The sequence below is a fragment of the Mandrillus leucophaeus genome, unplaced genomic scaffold (assembly GCF_000951045.1).
Source record: "Mandrillus leucophaeus isolate KB7577 unplaced genomic scaffold, Mleu.le_1.0 Scaffold118, whole genome shotgun sequence".
In the NCBI taxonomy this organism is placed as follows: Eukaryota; Metazoa; Chordata; class Mammalia; order Primates; family Cercopithecidae; genus Mandrillus; species Mandrillus leucophaeus.
In genome coordinates this window covers 351,576-369,314 of record NW_012100098.1, presented here as the reverse complement: position 1 = coordinate 369,314, position 17,739 = coordinate 351,576, and the positions used below count along the sequence as shown (strand labels likewise).

Sequence of the window (17,739 nt, the reverse complement as noted above, 5' to 3'; positions counted from 1 at the left end):
TTTCAGAAAGAATAGTTTGTGTTTAGAGCAGATAGTGTCTGAAAACTGGGTAGTCCATAGGAAATGATTGCCATGGCCCAGGTGAAAGATGATGAGAACCAAACCATCATGATGGTCTTAGAAATGAAAAAACTGACTGGGCACAGGTGGCTTGCGGCTGTAATCCCAGCACTTTGGGAGGCCAAGGCGGGCGGATCACCTGAAGTCAGGAGTTTGAGACCAGCCTGGCCAACATGGCGGAACCCCGTTTCTACTAACAATACAAAAATTAGCTGGGCATGGTGGCGGGCACCTGTGATCCCAGCTACTCAGGAGGCTGAGGCATGAGAATCGCTTAAACTCAGGAGGCAGATGTTGCAATGAGCTGAGATTGTGCCACTGCACTCCGGCCTGGGTGACAGAGCGAGACTCCATCTCAGGAAAAAAAAAAAAAAAAAAAGCTATTTATTTTAGAAGAATTTTAGATTCACAGCAAAGTTGCAAAGATGGCATGGAGAGTCCCCAAATGTCCCTCACTCAGTTTCTCACATTGATAACCTTCTATATGACAATAGTACATTGGTCAAAACTAAGAAAGCAACATTAGTTCATCACTATTAACTGAACTTCAGACTTTGTTTGCATTTGGTCATGTTTCTATTGATGTCCTCTTTCCGTTCTGGGGTCTAATCCAGGGTGCACGCTGCTTTAGTTGTCATCTCTCCCCATTTTTGCAGTCTTTCTTGTTGTTGTTTTATTCTTTCCAATTGTCTTTTAGGTTCTAGGAGTACATGTGCTGGTTTGTTACATGGGTAAATTGTGTGTCACAGGGGTATAGATAACTTTGTCATCCAGGTCACGAGCATACTACTCAATAGGTCATTTTTCGATCTTCACCCTCCTTTCACCTCCACCCTCAAGTAGGCCTTGGTATCTATTATTCCTTTCTTTGTGTCCACATGCACTCAATGTTTCGCTATCACTTATAAGTGAGAAAATGCAGTATTTGATTTGATTTGATTTCCTTTTTGTTTTTTTGCTTTTTTGAGATGGAGTCTTGCTCTGTTGTCCAGGCTGGAGTGCAATGGCATGATCTGAGCTCACTGCAACCTTCGCCTTCAAGCGATTCTCGTGCCTTAGCCTCCCGAGTAGCTGGGATTACAGGCACGCACTACCATACCTGGCTAATTTTTGTATTCTTAGTAGAGACAGGGTTTCACCATGTTGGACAGGCTGGTCTTGAACTCCTGACCTCAGGTGATCCACCTGCCTTGGCCTCCCAAAGTGCTGGGATTACAGCGGTGAGTCACTGTGCCTGGCTGATATTTGGTTTTCTGCTCCTGTGTTAATTCACTTAGGATTCCTTTGTTTTTGGTAACTTTGACAGTTGTGAGGATTACTGGCCAGGTATCCAGTAAAACATCCGCCAATCTGGATTTGCCTAATGTTTTTCTAACTATTAGATTAGAGTTATGGATTTTTGGAAAGAAATCTATAGAGGTAAAGTACTTCTCATCTCATCATATCAGGGGTACATGATATCAGCATGACATCACTGGTAAGGTTAACCTTGATCGCTTGGTTAAGGTGATATTTGCCAGTTTTCTCTACTACAAAGTTAGCATTTTTTCTCTTCTGATCTCTATCCATTGGAAGCAAGTCATTAAGGTCTAGCCCACTTGTTTTTTGTTTTTGTTTTTGTTTTTTCAGATGAAGTCTTGCTCTGTCACACAGGCTGGAGTGCAGTGGGGTGATCTTGGCTCACTGCAACATTCACCTCCCAGGTTCAAGCAATTCTCCTGCCTCAGCCTCCCCAATTTCTGGGATTACAGGCGCACACCACCATGCCCAGCTAATTTTTGTATTTTTTAGTAGAGAGGGGGTTTCACCATGTTGGCCAGGATGGTCTCAATCTCTTGACCTCATGAGCCACCCGCCTCAGCCTCCTAAAGTGCTGGGATTACAGGTGTGAGCCACCGCACCTGGTCAGGTGTGGTGCCACTGCACTCCGGCCTGGGTGACAGAGCGAGACTCCATCTCAGAAAAAGATGGTCTGTCTGTCTAGCCCACTTTCAAGGCAGGAGGGGTGTTAAGTTCCACATTCTGGAAGGCAGAGTATCTACATAAATTATTTGGAAATCTTCTAGAAGAAAGTTGTCTCTTCTCAATTTATTTATTTATTGACTCAAATATTTATTTATAACAGTGTTACAGATTGAGTTGTATCCTCCAAAAGAAGATATGTTGAGGTCCTAAACCCCCCGTACCTCAGAATGTGACCTTATTTGGAAATAGGGTCTTTGTAGATTTAACCAAATTAGGATAAGGTCATGAGGGTGGACTCTAATTCAATATAACTTGTGTTCTTATAAAAAGGGGAAATTTGGGCCGGGCACGGTGGCTCACGCCTGTAATCGCAGCACCTTGGGAGGCCAAGGCGGGCGGATCAAGAGGTCAGGAGATGGGAGACCATCCTGGCTAACATGGTAAAACTCCATCTCTACTAAAAATACAAAAAATAAGCCGGGCATGGTGGCACGCGCCTGTAGTCCCAGCTACTCAGGAGGCTGAAGCAGGAGAATCGCTTGAACCTGGGAGGCAGAGATTGCAGTAAGCCGAGATCGTGCCACTGCACTCCAGCCTGGGCGACAGAGTGAGACTCCATCTCAAAAAGAAAAAAAAAAAGAAAGAAAACCCAAAAAGGGGAAATTTGGACAGACACAGAAGGAAGACACTGCGAAGACAGTCACGTGATGTCAGAGACAGAGATTGAATTGACACAGCTGTAAGCCAAGAAATGCCAGAAATTGCCAGTCACCACTAGCAGCTGGGAAGAGGCAAGAAAGCCCATTCTGCCCTGAGTCTCAGCGAGAGCAGGGTCCTGCTGACACCTAGATTTTGGACTTCTAGCCTCCAGAACTCTGAGACAATGTATACCTGTCTTAGCCACCCAATTTATGGCTCTTTGTTACAGTAGCCCTAGCAAACTAATGCAATCAATATGTATTCATGTATCTTTATTTTATACCTTCAGTTATAATCCAATACTATGTAATCTATTTTGTTGCTCAAATTGTTTCAGCCTCTGTCATTGAGAGCTCTTTCAGGTTGATTCCCTTGTCCCCTTGATATGCCCCCATCCTTTTGTTTAGTGGGTACTTCCTTACTTTCTAGTACTGCAAGATGCTCTAAATCATCAATTTTCCCTGCCCTGGCCCCAGAATCAGCCAGTTCTCCACATTCTTCCTTTTATTGGAGAATGGTATTTAGAAACCAAGATCTAGCTGTGAGATATGCTACTGTTATTGTAGTGTCATTGCTTCTAGGCCCTCTGGGGCAATGGAGTTAGGTAATACATGTATGTATACTAACCATGTGCATATAGGTATCTATAATCATTTCCGTATCTATTCATCTGACTATACACTAAGCTAAATACAAGTTCACACTGCTGTCTCCCATGCTAACCCAGTACCACAGAGTTCATTCTAGCCTTTCCCCCTTGTGGGTGTGTGACTTCTCCCTCTGACAGTGAGAAACCTGGCTCCCAACATTCATTACTTATTTGCTCAACCCCAATATATATGTAAAGCATTTTCTTCTGTTTGTTTGTTTGTTTTTTGTAAAGCACTTTCAAAATTTTTAACCCATAGCCCAATGAGAAATAGATGTAACGGTTAGGCCAGGCACGGTGGCTCAAGCCTGTAATCCTAGCACTTTGGGAGGCCAAGACGGGTGGATCACGAGGTCAGGAGATCGAGACCATCCTGGCTAACACGGTGAAACCCCGTCTCTACTAAAAAAAAAAAAAAAAAAAAAAAAAAAACTAGCCGGGCAAGGTAGCGGGCGCCTGTAGTCCCAGCTACTCAGGAGGCTGAGGCAGGAGAATGGCGTAAACCCGGGAGGCGGAGCTTGCAGTGAGCTGAGATCCGGCCACTGCACTCCAGCCTGGGCGACAGAGCGAGACTCCATCTCAAAAAAAAAAAAAAAAAAAAGATGTAACGGTTACAGTACAGTGTTTTCTGTAGAGTGCATCCTTCTTTTTGTTTTTAGCCTTTGAGAGTTTCCAGTGAAAACACTGTTTTCCAAAGTAACTTAGGTCAGCTCCTTTTCTTCTCACCCTCCTCAGTGTGTGTGTCATAGATGTATAATATAATTAGATTAATTTGTCACAGTCTGCATTCTAGCCCAGAATACCCTAGCATCCTGGCTGATTTTCTCAGTTGTTTATCGTATGTTGGATAAATAGATATTAGCACTAAGCTCTCTGGGAGCACAATTCCTACTTATGTCCATATCTCCCAGTTACATCTGCATAAATAGGTGCCCCATGAATCCATTGAATGACTGAATATACTTTTATTAATTTAATTATATATATAAAAAAGCAAGACGCAGATCCTTAGTTGCTCCTTTTTGTTCACTAATGATTCCCAACTCTCAACCATCTGGCTGGCTCCAGCCCAGTCTAGAAAAGTCTTGTTCCCTTTCCAGCTCTCCTTCCTCTGATGTACCGAGACACTGGGGACCCAGGTGGAGCACACATGCATGCATACACATCAACACACATATGCTGTTTTGCTCCCCCTGCCCTTTTACCTTCACAACCATTACACAAAGATGTGCTTTCCTCCTTGGGATGCTTTCACCATCTCCTCTCTTCATCCCTATCCATCTCTTCTCCCAAACTCTCTTGTAAAGCTCTATTCCCTGGGAAGTCCTGTTTGATTTACCCTGGGGGCAGTTTTCCCTCTCCTGACAGCACTCTGGGCCCCTCAGACTATTGGCCTTTACCTGAGAGCAGGGAGAGGATGAAGAAAAGAGAGAGGAGGCGCTGAAGGGGTGAGAGGGCCGAGAGAGTCCCTGGAGTAGGTTGGGCTGGCGCCAAGATCCAGGAGGATGGCTGAGCCTCCAGAAGAGTTACAGTGTCTCCATCACCTCTCTGTCTCTCCCCCAGGACTGCCTTTGCTCCCACCAAAACCACCAATATTTCTTGGTGTCTATTCTAAACTACTTCCATGGGCTGGAAGCTAGAGTTCCAGAGATAAAAAAAGGTATGGGGGGCTGGGCACGGTAGCTCACGCCTGTAATCCCAGCACTTTGGGAGGCCAAGGCGGGTGGATCATGAGGTCAGAAGATCGAGACCATCCTGGCTAACACGGTGAAACCCTGTCTCTACTAAAAATACAAAACAATTAGCCGGGCATGGTGGCGGGTGCCTGTAGTCCCAGCTACTCAGGAGGCTGAGGCAGGAGAATGGCGTGAACCCGGGAGGCGGAGCTTGCAGTGAGCTAAGATTGCGCCACTGCACTCCAGCCTGGGCGACAGAGTGAGACTCCGTCTCAAAAAAAAAAAAAAAAAAAAAAAAAAAAGGTATGAGGGCCCTATTCCCAAAACACCCACAATCTAACTGGAAAAATGACACAGGAAAAGAGGAACAAAAATATAAAATAGCAACACAATAATGTGGATGAATTACAAGGAGGGCTAGGTGTCAACTGGCCAAGTAGGTGAGGAAGAGGTGCCAGAATTTGGTTAGTGATGGGCTAAGTGTGGTAGCCCTAGGATTACATGCCTGTAATCCCAGTACTTTGGGAGGCTGAGGTGGGAGGATCACTTGAGTCTAGGAGCTCAAGCTCCTATATTGTCCAGCCTGGACAATATAATAAGATCCTGTCTATATTAAAAAAAAAATTTTTTTTTTGAGGCAGAGTTTTGCTCTTGTTGCCCAGGCTGGAGTACAATGGTGCGATCTCAGCTCACTGCAACCTCCACCTCCTGGGTTCGAGAGATTCTCCTTCCTCAGCCTCCCAAGTAGCTGGGATTACAGGCATGTGCCATCACGCCTGGCTAATTTTTTTGTATTTTTAGTAGAGACGAAGTTTCACCATGTTGGTTTCACCAGGCTGGTTTCGAAGTCCTGACCTCAGGTGATCTGCCCACCTCAGCCTCCCAAAATGTTGGGATTTCAGGCGTGAGCCACCGTGCCTGGCCTAAAAAATTAAAACATTAGCCAGATGTGGCGGTGCATGACTGTGGTCCCAACTACTCTGGAGGCTGAAGTGGAAGGATCACTTGAGCCCTTGAGGTTGAGGCTGCAGTGAGCTGTGACTGAGCCACTGCACTCCAGCCTGGGTGACAGAGTGAGACCCTGTTTCAAAAAAAAAAAAAGAATGTGGCTAGTGATGAGGGGAGTGAAGGGAGGGTCCTTGTAAGCTGAAAGCTTGGAGTTCAGGGGAAGAAATGATCTCTGAGCAACTATGCCTCATCCTCACTTCCCCTTATCCCATGGCAATCCCCAAGATGAGAAACCACCAGGGGGTTCTGGGGCAGGTGATTCAGTCAGCTAGCTGAAGCAGAGTGTGTTTCAGGGTCATTGTCCATGGGGCCCTGAATGTCAGGCGGAGCACAGGTTCTGTGGTCAGGGAGGACATCGAGGAACAACACATATCCACCGGGGCCTGTGGGGTCAGGGGGCGAGGGGAGGGAGAGCATCAGGTCAGATAGCTGAGGCATGTGGGGCTGAATACATAACTATATGGCCGGGCGCGGAGGCTCATACCTGTGATCTCAGCATTGTAGGAGGCCGGGGTGGGTAGATCATGAGATCAGGAGTTGGAGACCAGCATGACCAACATGGTGAAACCTCATCTCTACTAAAAACACAAAAATTAGCCTGGCATGGTGGCACATGGCTGTAATCCCAGCTACTCAGGAGGCTGAGGCAGGAGAATCGCTTGAACCCAGGAGGCAGAAGTTGCAGTGAGCCAAGTTCGCGCCACGGCACTCCAGCCTGGGTGACAGAGCTAGACTCCGTCTCAAAAAGAAATGAAAAACAAAAAGCATAAATACATAAGTGACGGGTTGATGGGTGCAGCAAACCACTGTGGCACATGTTTACCTATGTAACAAACCTGCACGTTCTGCACATACATCCCGAAACTTAAAGTAAAATTTAAAAAATAAGAAATAAAAAGTAAAGGGCCCCTGAAGTCCTTGAGGAGAAGAGAATTATGGGGATCAGGAGCACGTTTCAGCAGGACCAGTTTGGATGGTATGTGTGGGAGAGATGGCAGAAAACAGGGGCTGCAGGTCAGCTGAGGTTTACACAGTAGTTCCCATCAGGCCCACATCAGCCTTAGACCATGTTGTGATGTGGTCATTGAACTTCCTCTCTGGGACTTTCTGTCTGTGGACTGTGCCACTGCTTCTTGTTTCAAATTTAAAGCTGAATATGGTCCAGGCAGGCCCCTTCCTTTACCCCTTGTTCTCAAAAGGAAGTCAGCACTTGGGGCACCATGAATTTAGGGGGACAGGTTGAGTGTGAGAGACACAGCATGAGCGACCAGAAGACCAGCGTATAATGTAGATGAGGAGGAGGAAGTTCCAGCAAAGTTTATTTATGGAAAAGCTTAAGTGATAGCCCAAGCTATTTAGCCTTTCCTCAGCCTGGAAGAAACTTCTCAGCAAACCCTTCTCACACAAAGGCCAGACAGAATCCCAGAGTTTTGTACCTTGGCCCACACTCTCGGTCTGAGTGCTAAACACGTGCTTCAGATTTCTGCCCTGGGTACTAAGGCAGAGGGCATCCCAATGGCAGGAAGGCAGAGTTCAAGGGGCTCAATCTGCAAAGAGACTGGTTAGACCCTCAGCACTGATGGCCATACAACTGGGGATCATGCTAGGGGGAAACAGGGAAGTGTAATGCTGGGGTGCTGGGTGGAACTGGACTGTGCAATTGGGCTTAGAATCTAGAAACTAACAGAGCTGGGCAGGTGGGAGAATCGGAGGAGGTGGTGGTCGCAGTGTGGGAAGGTGGGGCTGGAAATTGAGGAGGATTGAGGAGGGAGTGGTGGATGTTAGAAGCTGGCAAAGTGTTGGGCTTTTTCTGAAAGATAACCTACAAAGGAGGAGCACAGATTTTTTTTTTTTTTTTTTTGAGACAGGGTCTCACTCTGGTTGGCATGCAGTGGCATGATCTTGGCTCTCCCCTCCCGCCTTAGCCTCCTAAGTGTCTGGGACTAAGGCATGCACCACCACGCCTGGCTGATATTTTGTATTTTTAGTAGAAATGGGGTTTGGTCATGTTGCCAGGCTGGTCTGGAACTCCTGGGCTCAAGTGATCCTCCCGCCTTGGTCTCCCAGAGTGCTGGGATTACAGGCATGAGCCACCGTGACAAACATCTTTAAAGAGCCACATCAAGCTGGGTGCAGTGGCTCACGCCTGGGCAACATGTCGAAACCCCATCTCTACTAAAAATACAATTAGCCAGGTGTGGTGGTGTGTGCCTGTAGTCCCAGATACCTGGGAGGCTAAGATGGGAGGATCTTGTGAGCCCAGGAGGTCAAGGTTACAATGAGCCGTGATGGAGTCACTGCACTCCAGCCTGGGAAATAAAATGAGACCCTGCCTCAAAAAACAAAACAAAAAAAAAGAAGTCTAGACCCAGACCAGAAACACCATTTGACCCAGCGATCCCATTACTGGGTATATACCCAAGGGCATATAAATCATTCTATTACAAAAATACATGCACATGTATGTTTATTGCAGCACTATTCACAATAGCAAAGACATGGAACCAACCCAAATACATGGAATACTATACAGCCATTAAAAGGAATGAGATCATGTCCTCTGCAGGGACATAGATGAAGCTGGAAGCCATTATCCTCAGCAAACTAACACAGGAACAGAAAACCAAACACCACATATTCTCACTCATAAGTGGGGGCTGAAAACAATGAGAACACATGGACACAGGGAGGGGAACAACACACACTGGGGCCTGTGGGGGCGGGGTGGCGAGGGGAGAGAAAGCATCAGGTCAAATAGTTAAGGCATGTGGGGCTTAATACCTAGGTGTTGGGTTGATGGGCAGCAAACCACATGGCACACATTTACCTATGTAACAAACCTGCACATTCTGCACATGTATCCCAGAACTTAAAATTAAATTAAATTAAAATTTAAAAAAAGAGCCACACTGGGATCCTGCAAGAGCACAGCCATCTCTTTGCCCTTCCCAACTTCCCACAGGCTTTCCATCTTATTCAGGTGCACCAACCCGAAGTCCAGGAGAAAGACCCTAAGACCCTAGCCAGAACCATGTGTAGGACAAAATAAATCGTGATAAAGGGGGTGGGGCAGGACCCCAGTACCCTGGAACCTGTCTCTGACCAGCCTTGGTTCCAGGGAGCCTGGTCAGAGCTTGGGGCAGGGGGTTGAAGAGCCTTGGTGGAAGGGGTGCTTTCTCTTACCTCTTTCCCAGTTTTGCCCTTCCTCTCCTCTGTCCTGGTCTACTTCTCCCATCAGCAGTAGCTTCTCCCATCAGCTGCCCCACAACCCTCTCCTCCCTGCCTCTCTAGTCTGCATCAGTATCTCAGGGCAACAGGAAAACACCATCCTCCAAACACAGGTCCTAGGGTCCCAGGGTAATGTGTGGAAGGGGGCGGTGCTGACAATGAGGTCCGTATTATTTCGTATTTACCTAAAAGTTCAAGAAGTCCTTGCTGACATTCTTGCTTGAGGCCCAGCATTTAAACTTAGTCACTGCCCAGAGCCCTTGTTTTAGGAAAGAATGAGATGGTCCCTGTTGCATAACCCAGAACTGGATGGGTGTGGGTTGCCGAAGGAAACAGTCCCTCTTCCTTTCTCTTGTGAGGCCTGGCTAGGAGTGCCTGGGATGGGCGGGACACTGCCTAGGGAAGGTGGGTGGGGAGCGGTGGAAGCCGACCCTTGCAGCCAAGGTAGACAAGTAAGCAGGCAAAGATGCTCAGAGTAGTCCCTCCCCCGAAGCCCCCTGGGCACAAGACAGTCTGATGAATCTAGAAAACCCCATGGATGACTGGGAGGGAAGGAGACGGATTCTGGGAGAGGAGAGGAATGGAGGAGCAAGCTTACCTGAAGGATGGGGATGGGAAGGGGGGTGGGGTCTGCTCTCTGGCCACTGTCCCCAAGAGCATCCAGAATACGAGTTCCTCTATTTCTGTCCCTCTCTAGTTTCAACCGGCCAATTTTCCCCCTTTCCCTGCCTCCCAGCGAGTTCTCACACCGCACACAGCCCTCTCCAATTCTTTCAGACTCCGCATGCGCCCACCACAATGCTAGGGTCTCCTACGGTTCATTCAAGGTGTATCCCTCCCTGTCTCCCGGCCCTTCCCCCTGTTGGCTTACCCCAGTCTGGCTCCCCTCGGGCCCCTTTTCTCCTTAGTCACATCTCAGGGGTGTTTTCTCTTACCCCTTTCCCAATTTTGCCCTTCCTCTCCTCTGCCCTGGTCTACTTCTCCCATCAGCAGAATTTCCCAAGACCCCGTTATCCACCCTCTCCATCTTTTCTCTGTCCCTCCACATTTGCCCACTCCTCTCGTGATCCACACACACCATCTCTTCTCAGTTCCCTTTCAGCCCCCATCTTCTCACTCCCCACCGGGTCCCTGCATGCCCCTCGTCTTCCTACATAAACACACTAAATGGATTGCACTCCAGTCCTCCCCTTCTTCCGCTCCTCCCCACCCTCCAGTCCCTCCAGCCAGCTGTACAGCTCCCAAATTCCAGGCCGAGATTCCCGGGAACAAAGCAAGAAAAATCAGAGCAATTTGGGAAGTAAACAGAAACTGCAAAGGGAGGGGGAAAGAGGAGTGGGGAGGACCCAGGTTGGGGGGGGCCCTCCCCAGTCCCACCCAGTTTAGGGAATGCCCCTGCCCTCTCCCCCACCCCCCCTTCACCTGGCTCTTAAAGGGCCCGGCCCCTGGCCGGCGGCTACTTAAGACAGAGGGGCGGCGGCGGGCAGCAGCTGCGCTGCGACTGCTCTGGAAGGAGAGGACGGGGCACAAACCCTGACCATGACCCCCTACAGGCTGCTGCCGCCGCTGCTGCTGCTAGCTCTGCTGCTCGCTGCCAGCCCAGGAGGCGCCTTGGCGCGGTGCCCAGGCTGCGGGCAAGGGGTGCAAGCGGGTTGTCCAGGGGGCTGCGTGGAGGAAGAGGATGCGCTGCGACTGCTCTGGAAGGAGAGGACGGGGCACAAACCCTGACCATGACCCCCTACAGGCTGCTGCCGCCGCTGCTGCTGCTAGCTCTGCTGCTCGCTGCCAGCCCAGGAGGCGCCTTGGCGCGGTGCCCAGGCTGCGGGCAAGGGGTGCAAGCGGGTTGTCCAGGGGGCTGCGTGGAGGAAGAGGATGGGGGGTCGCCAGCGCAGGGCTGCGCGGAAGCTGAGGGCTGTCTCAGGAGGGAGGGGCAGGAGTGCGGGGTCTACACCCCTAACTGCGCCCTAGGACTGCAGTGCCATCCGCCCGAGGACGACGAGGCGCCTTTGCGGGCGCTGCTGCTCGGCCGAGGCCGCTGCCTTCCGGCCCGCGCGCCCGCGGGTGAGTCCGCGCCCCGCCCTTGCCCCGCCCACGTGAGACCCGCGTCCTCCAGGCAGGGTCCTGGGGAGACAAGAGTGGGTGGCCCAGCAAGCCTTTGCGCCCTGACCCTTGACGCTTCCGACTTTGGGGGGCACATTTGTGTGGGGGAGAAGGGGCAAGTGCAGGAAGCTGGGGTGCGGCCAGGGGACTTGGGGATACAGCAGAAAGTGTCTGCGCTCTCGGTCTTTTTTGCTCCGTTTATTTTCCCTTGATGTAGTGTGTGTGCAAGTGGGAACTTGGGGACGGCAGGGGGAGAAATGGAGGGTTTTAGGGCCATCCCATGTGCTCCAGCAGGCCCAGCTCCTACAACCCTAGACGGCAAGCTGGGGAAAGGACACAAATGTTGTTCTCAGCTTCCACTTTGAGAAAGAGGGAAGGGAACCCCAGACTCCGAAATTCTGCCCACACTGAGAAATGGCTCGTTTCCTCCTAATACGGGTGTTCGAAGCACCTAAACAGGAGGGGTCTAGAACCGAAGAGGCCCCAAATCCAAAATTGTATTAGACTTGAGTAGGGACTGAGGGCAGGCTAGGGCGTAGGGTGGGGGAGAGGGGAGAAAGAGTGGGGGAAAGAGGGAATCTGCCAAATCAGGGTTATGATTTAAACCTGCTCAGAACTGTTCACCCATCCTACCCCACCCTGCTCCAGGGAGGAGAGCAGAAGCTGAGTCACTGGGTGGGTGGGACAGAAGTGAATCAGCACTGAAAACATGGGGGGCAGCAGGGAGATGGGGAGGACAGGAAATGCAAACTGCGCATCCCAGAGTCTCTGGGTTCCTTCCTCTGGAGGGGATGGAGAATTCACTTGGAGTTTCTTTCAGTCCCAAATGCTTGAGTGCAGGCTTCTGGGGGTCCTCCTAGAAGGTGGTCTGGGTGGATGAGAGAAGGCAGTTTGGAACTACATGGTTGGGTGCTAAATGTAGGGAATGAAGGACAAGGTCTGGGGAGGGGCGGGCATCCTGAGGAAGAAGGATCAGACTCAGGGTTGCAGGGGAAATGTCTCCTGGGTTGTGAGTGGTAGTTGGGAGCTTATCTTTGGGCACAGAGGGAGAGACAGGATCCCTTCAGGGGTTCTGATATCTTATTAGATACTAGGCAAATTCCAAGCAGTACATGCTCCCCTTTCTGCCTTTTCCTATCCCTGACTTATTTCCTCACCCGTTCCCAGTCCTGAGCTCTCCCCGGACCCTCCGGAAACTTTCTCCAGAGCCGGGAGCAACCTGCAGATTGGAAGCCCCTCATTCCCTGCACCTTCTTAATCTGCCCTCAGCCTATCTTGGTTAAGGGTTGAATCCATGTGCTCCTGGGACCACTGGGGTTGAGCTGGCCTGGATCACAGGGTATCAGAAGGGAGAGGTTCCCACTGCAGTGCCCCAGAAGTAACCACATCTCAGGCCTGGGAGGGGTGGGTTGAGTCACAGCAAGGTCACAGCAGGGACACACATTCCATTTGGGTCCCTGTTGGCCCCCCTCCTACATCCGTTGCTCTCTGCCCCAGCTCCCTGGCTTCGTGCGCCCCCTTCTGGCCTCTGGTGGAACAGCCAGGTCTTTTCATCCAAAGCCCAAAGCCCTGAATAGTCCTTTGCATTTGTTCTTCATTTTTCATTTATTTTATTATTTATTGTAATTCATTAATTTATTTTTAAATTAATTAATTTTTAAAATATATTTATTTATTTATGTTGAGACAGTCTCACTCTATTGCCCAGGCTGGGGTGTAGTGGTCCAGTGTCTCACTGCAACCTCCACTCCCCCAGGTTCACGCCATTCTCCTGTCTCAGCCTCCGGAGTAGCTGGGACTACAGGCACCTGCCACCACGCCAGGCTAATTTTTGTATTTTTAGTAGAGACGGGGTTTCACCATGTTGGCCAGATGGTCTCAATCTCCTGACCTCAAGTGATCTGCCCAACTTGGCCTCCCAAAGTGCTAGGATAACAGGCACGAGCCACCGAGCCCAGCCAATAATTTATTTATTTTTGAGACAGGGTCTCACTCTGTTGTCCAGGCTAGAGTGCAGTAGCACAATCATGGCTCACTGCAGTCTTGACTTCTGGGGCTCAAGCAGTCCTCCTGCCTCAGCCTCTAATGTAGCTGGGACTACAGGTGCATGTCACCACACCTTGGTAATTTAAAAAATTTTTTTGTAGAGATGAGGTTCTCATTATGTTGCCCAGGCTGGTCTCAAACTCCTGGGCTCGAGCAATCCAATCTTCCCACCTCTGCATCTCAAAGTGCTAGGATAACAGGCATGAGCCATTGCACCCATCCTCATTTTCCATTTTTGCTTTCCAAAATGCATCTCCCTTATAAGCCTTAAGCTCACTATGGGAAATACTGGGGAATATTGTCAGGAAAAGTAATGTAACTATTTGTCAGAGAAAGAAACTAGGGCCAGCATCATGCAACAATGGGGCATAAGGCCCTCCCTTCCTTACTTCAACAGGTGATGTGGGCAAGGCCCTTCTCCACATGGCTCTGGCTGATTTCTGGCCTCTCCTTCTCCTATTCCTCCGCAGTTGCAGAGGAGAATCCTAAGGAGAGTAAACTCCAAGCAGGCACTGGCCGCCCACAGGATGCGAACCGCAGAAACCAACAGAAGAATCCAGGCACCTCTACCACACCCTCCCAGCCCAATTCTGCAGGTGTCCAAGACACCGAGATGGTGCGTTTGGAGCTGGTAGAGAGCAGGAGGGGTGGGAAGCCCTGGAGACTGCCATCTGAGACTGCTCCCTTGGGCTTGGAGACGGCTCCATTGTCGGTCCTGGGTGCTTGCCTGGTGGGCCAGAAGGTTGGAACGGGGAACTGGGCTGGAGCGGTTCTAAGCTGCCTGCTCTCCCTCCCCCAGGGCCCATGCCGTAGACATCTGGACTCAGTGCTGCAGCAACTCCAGACTGAGGTCTACCGAGGGGCTCAAACGCTCTACGTGCCCAACTGTGACCATCGAGGCTTCTACCGGAAGCGACAGGTGAGGCTATTTTTCTTCTCCCCCTGCTCCAGTAGAAGGCTCCTGCCAGGGAGTGGGGACAATGGGGCTTGCAAAGCTGCATAAATAAGACACTGCCCCATCTTTAAGGATCTTCCAACTGTAGGAGAACGTAGAGAATAATATAATTTGTTATACAAACTTAGAGAATAATCAACCACACACTGTGGGAGAAAACCTACTGAAGGAATGGCCTAACTCAGTGGCTCTCGAACTTGAGGCATCGGAATCCTTCGGAGGGCTTATGCCACACAGATGGCTGAGCCCCACCAGCAGCCTTCCTGATTCAGGAGGTGTGGGGTGGGGCTTGACAATATGCATTTCTAACATGTTCCCTGGTGATCCGGATTTGGGAACGCCACTTTGAAAACTACTGTTCCAGGCTAGCAGAATGCACACAATTTATCGGTTGAAGAGGGGGAGCTAAAGAGAGGGAACCCTGGGCCGGGCGCGGTGGCTCATGCCTGTAATCCCAGCACTTTGGGAGGCCAAGGTGGGTGGATCACGAGGTCAGGAGTTGAAGACCAGCCTGAACAACATGGTGAAACCCCGTCTTTATTAAAAATTACAAAAATTAGCCGGGCGTGGTGCTGCGCACCTGTAATCCCAGCTACTCGGGAAGCTGAGGCAGGGGAATTGCTTGAACTTGAGAGGTGAAGGCTGCAGTGAGCGGAGATCATGCCATTGCACTCTAGCCAGGGCAACAGAGCGAAACTCTATCTCAAAAAAAAAGAGAGAGAGAGAGAGAGAGGGAACCCAGTGACCCTTGCTGTCCCAAGGGGACCCTCAGGTGTTTTTGCATCCTCAGACTCAGACATCCCCTCTCATTCTCCTGCTGGAAGCCTCTGGTCTCACCCCTGACCTGTGTGCCTCTCTCTCCAGTGCCGCTCCTCCCAGGGGCAGCGCCGAGGTCCCTGTTGGTGTGTGGATCGTATGGGCAAGCCCCTGCCAGGGTCTCCAGATGGCAATGGAAGCTCCTCCTGCCCCACTGGGAGCAGCGGCTAAAGCTGGGGAATAGAGGGGCTGCAGGGCCACTGGAAGGAACATGGAGCTGTCATCACTCAACAAAAAACTCAAGGCCCACGATTCACTTTCAGGCCCTGCCCCATGGGCCCCCTCACCCCTGGGCCTTTACACATGCGGTTGGAAACAGTGTTGGTGTTGGCTGGGGTGTCAATAAAGCTGTGCTTGGGGTCGCTGGCTTGTGTCTCTGTGTCTACCTCTCACAATTCTGGAGCCCCTGGCCCTCTCTTTACCCCACTACAGTTCCCTCACAGCATTTCTTCTTTCCTGTGGATACCTTTAGTCCTTCCTGTGACAGCCAGGCAGAAGCTTCAAGCCATCAAGCTTCACAGAGCTGCCCACCAGGAGTTGGGAGTGGGAAGGGGAGACACTGAGATCATGGCCTTAATCTGAAGTTGTGACCTTGTTTCTAACATTGATCTTTGGACATAAGGGGAGGGGAAGGATTAATAGTTAATCCCAGCAGGAACCCAGCAAAGAGGAACTCTCAAAGCACGTACCCTTCTGTTACTTCCTACTAAAAAAAGAAGGAAATTATTACTAATATATGAGCTCATCCCATGGCCCTGAACCATGTGATTTTACCTGGACTACCTCATTTTGAGCTTACAATAAGCTTGTGATATAGGGATTTTTGCCCCCATTTTTCAGAGGAGGACACTGTGGCTTGAAATTTGGGGTCACTTGCCTGAAATTATATAGCTGGTAAATGACAGAGGGAGGTTTGCATCCGGTTCTTCCTATGTGACAACACCTGGTATTCCTTAGGTGCTTAATACGTGTTTGTTTAGCCTCCTTTCTGCCTACGTGCTCACCCAAGCAGGTGTCAGGAAGCGCAGATGTTCAGGGGCCCTGGCACTCAGCCTTTCCTGGAGGGGCCCCAGCTCCATGAGTAGCACGGAGCTAACCCCATTAGAATATTACCACATGCATCAGTCACACACCTTGTGGTGAAAGGGAGCTGAACGCACTGATACATGAAGACATTTCTGACTCCTCCCTGACCTTCAGCCTGCTGGGAGAGACTGAAGGCCAGCCATGCTAGGTGACAAGCTTCTGAGAGGCAAAGTTCCCCTCCCCGCGACGTACCCAGCCACTATTCCTGTGTGTGTGGGGAGGGGGTGGATAGCACCCTTGGAGCTGGGCATCTGGATGATGGTTGGGGTGTTAGGGGGATGTGGCCATCCCTGGAACAGACAGCAGAGTGAGGCCTGAATCTGAGAAGCTCTGCCCTCCGGATCAGATAACCTATCGGGCTCCCAGAGGCCCCCTCCTCCTGAAAGGACTTTAGTCTTTGGAGCTGTCACCTGAGCTGAGTGGGACAGGAGTTCTGCAGGGCAGGCCACGCTCCAAAGGAAGGAGGGAACACAGGCAAGGGCTGCCTGCTGCCCACTGGAGACCGCTCCATGGAGCCAGGCGGGGCCCGTCTGCGTCTGCAGAAGACAGAAGGGCCGGGAGGGGAGCGGGAACACCAACCCTGCAGAGATGGTGAGCCAGCCTCGCCCTCGGGGGGCACAGAAGGCACCAGCGGGTGGTGGGGCAGGAGGGGAGAGATGCGCTATGGAGAGAAGGCTCCAACTGCCTGATGCCAATCCTTCCTGCTGTCCAGAGAGGCCAAGGAAGGCAGACCCTGGCCTCAGCCCTGAGCCACCCAGCTGGGAGATGGAACAGAAAAGAGCTACGTCAGAGCTGTGGCCTGGCCTTATCTTTCTGACTCTTTAGCCCCAGAGGGTGAACAGAGTAGCTTCCCATTCCCTGAGTGCCCCGTTCCCAGTAATGTCACCAGGCCCCCTGCTTGCCTATGGCCGCCTCACCACTGGCAACAGCAACTTCCCCTTCTAGTAGCCCCACCCATGATACTAGATATTGGCTGGTTGGGGTGAGGGTGGCTGCTGAGCACACAAAGCATTTCCTGAACACAGGATGCCTCTGGGTCTGCAGAACCCCAACTCCTCCTGTTGACTGTGCCTTTGATCACTCCTCCCAGGAAACACTGAGACGCACAGAGCCCCGGACTTGGTGAAATGGACCCGACACATGGAGGTGAGGGGCGTCAGAGGTCAAGTGGACAGATGCTTGGTCGCAGGAGGCAGGAGTGAGGCTTGGTGATAAAGATGACTTGTTTTGGTTTTTGTTTTTTGTTTTGAGTCAAAGTCTTGCTCTGTCGCTCAGGCTGGAGTGCATCAGCACAATCTCAGCTCACTGCAACCTCTGCCTGCCAGGTTCAAGTGAGTAGCTGGGACTACAGATGAGTGCCACCAGGTGTGGCTAATTTTTTTTTTTTTTTTTTTGTATATTTAGTAGAGACGGGGTTTCACCATTTGCCCGTGCCAGAGGTGATCTGGGCA

The 17,739-nt window shown here is 50.6% G+C and overlaps 2 protein-coding genes across 3 annotated transcripts in view; both read left to right on the top strand.

The window, feature by feature from the left end:
• The first annotated feature begins 10,789 nt into the window (after positions 1 to 10,789).
• IGFBP6 (insulin-like growth factor binding protein 6) lies at positions 10,790 to 15,569 on the top strand. Of its 2 annotated transcripts, none has more exons than XM_012001803.1 (4): positions 10,790 to 11,346; positions 13,902 to 14,047; positions 14,231 to 14,355; positions 15,251 to 15,568. In XM_012001803.1, exons 1-4 carry the CDS (start codon positions 11,016 to 11,018, stop codon positions 15,384 to 15,386), a joined length of 738 nt encoding a protein of 245 aa, XP_011857193.1. In that variant the 5' UTR covers positions 10,790 to 11,015; the 3' UTR covers positions 15,387 to 15,568. The 2 variants fall into 2 exon arrangements, with proteins under 2 accessions (XP_011857193.1, XP_011857184.1); XM_012001794.1 differs by having other exon boundaries at positions 10,952 to 11,346; positions 14,231 to 14,350; positions 15,251 to 15,569.
• Positions 15,570 to 16,715: 1,146 nt separating this feature from the next.
• The window catches only part of SOAT2 (sterol O-acyltransferase 2), a 13,559-nt gene continuing 12,535 nt past the window's right edge, over positions 16,716 to 17,739 (top strand). Inside the window, exons 1-2 of the mRNA XM_012001781.1 lie at positions 16,716 to 16,879; positions 17,379 to 17,434. Of these exons, the coding sequence (XP_011857171.1) occupies positions 16,798 to 16,879; positions 17,379 to 17,434 (138 nt within the window). The 5' untranslated portion in view covers positions 16,716 to 16,797. The remainder of the gene's footprint in view (positions 16,880 to 17,378; positions 17,435 to 17,739) is intronic.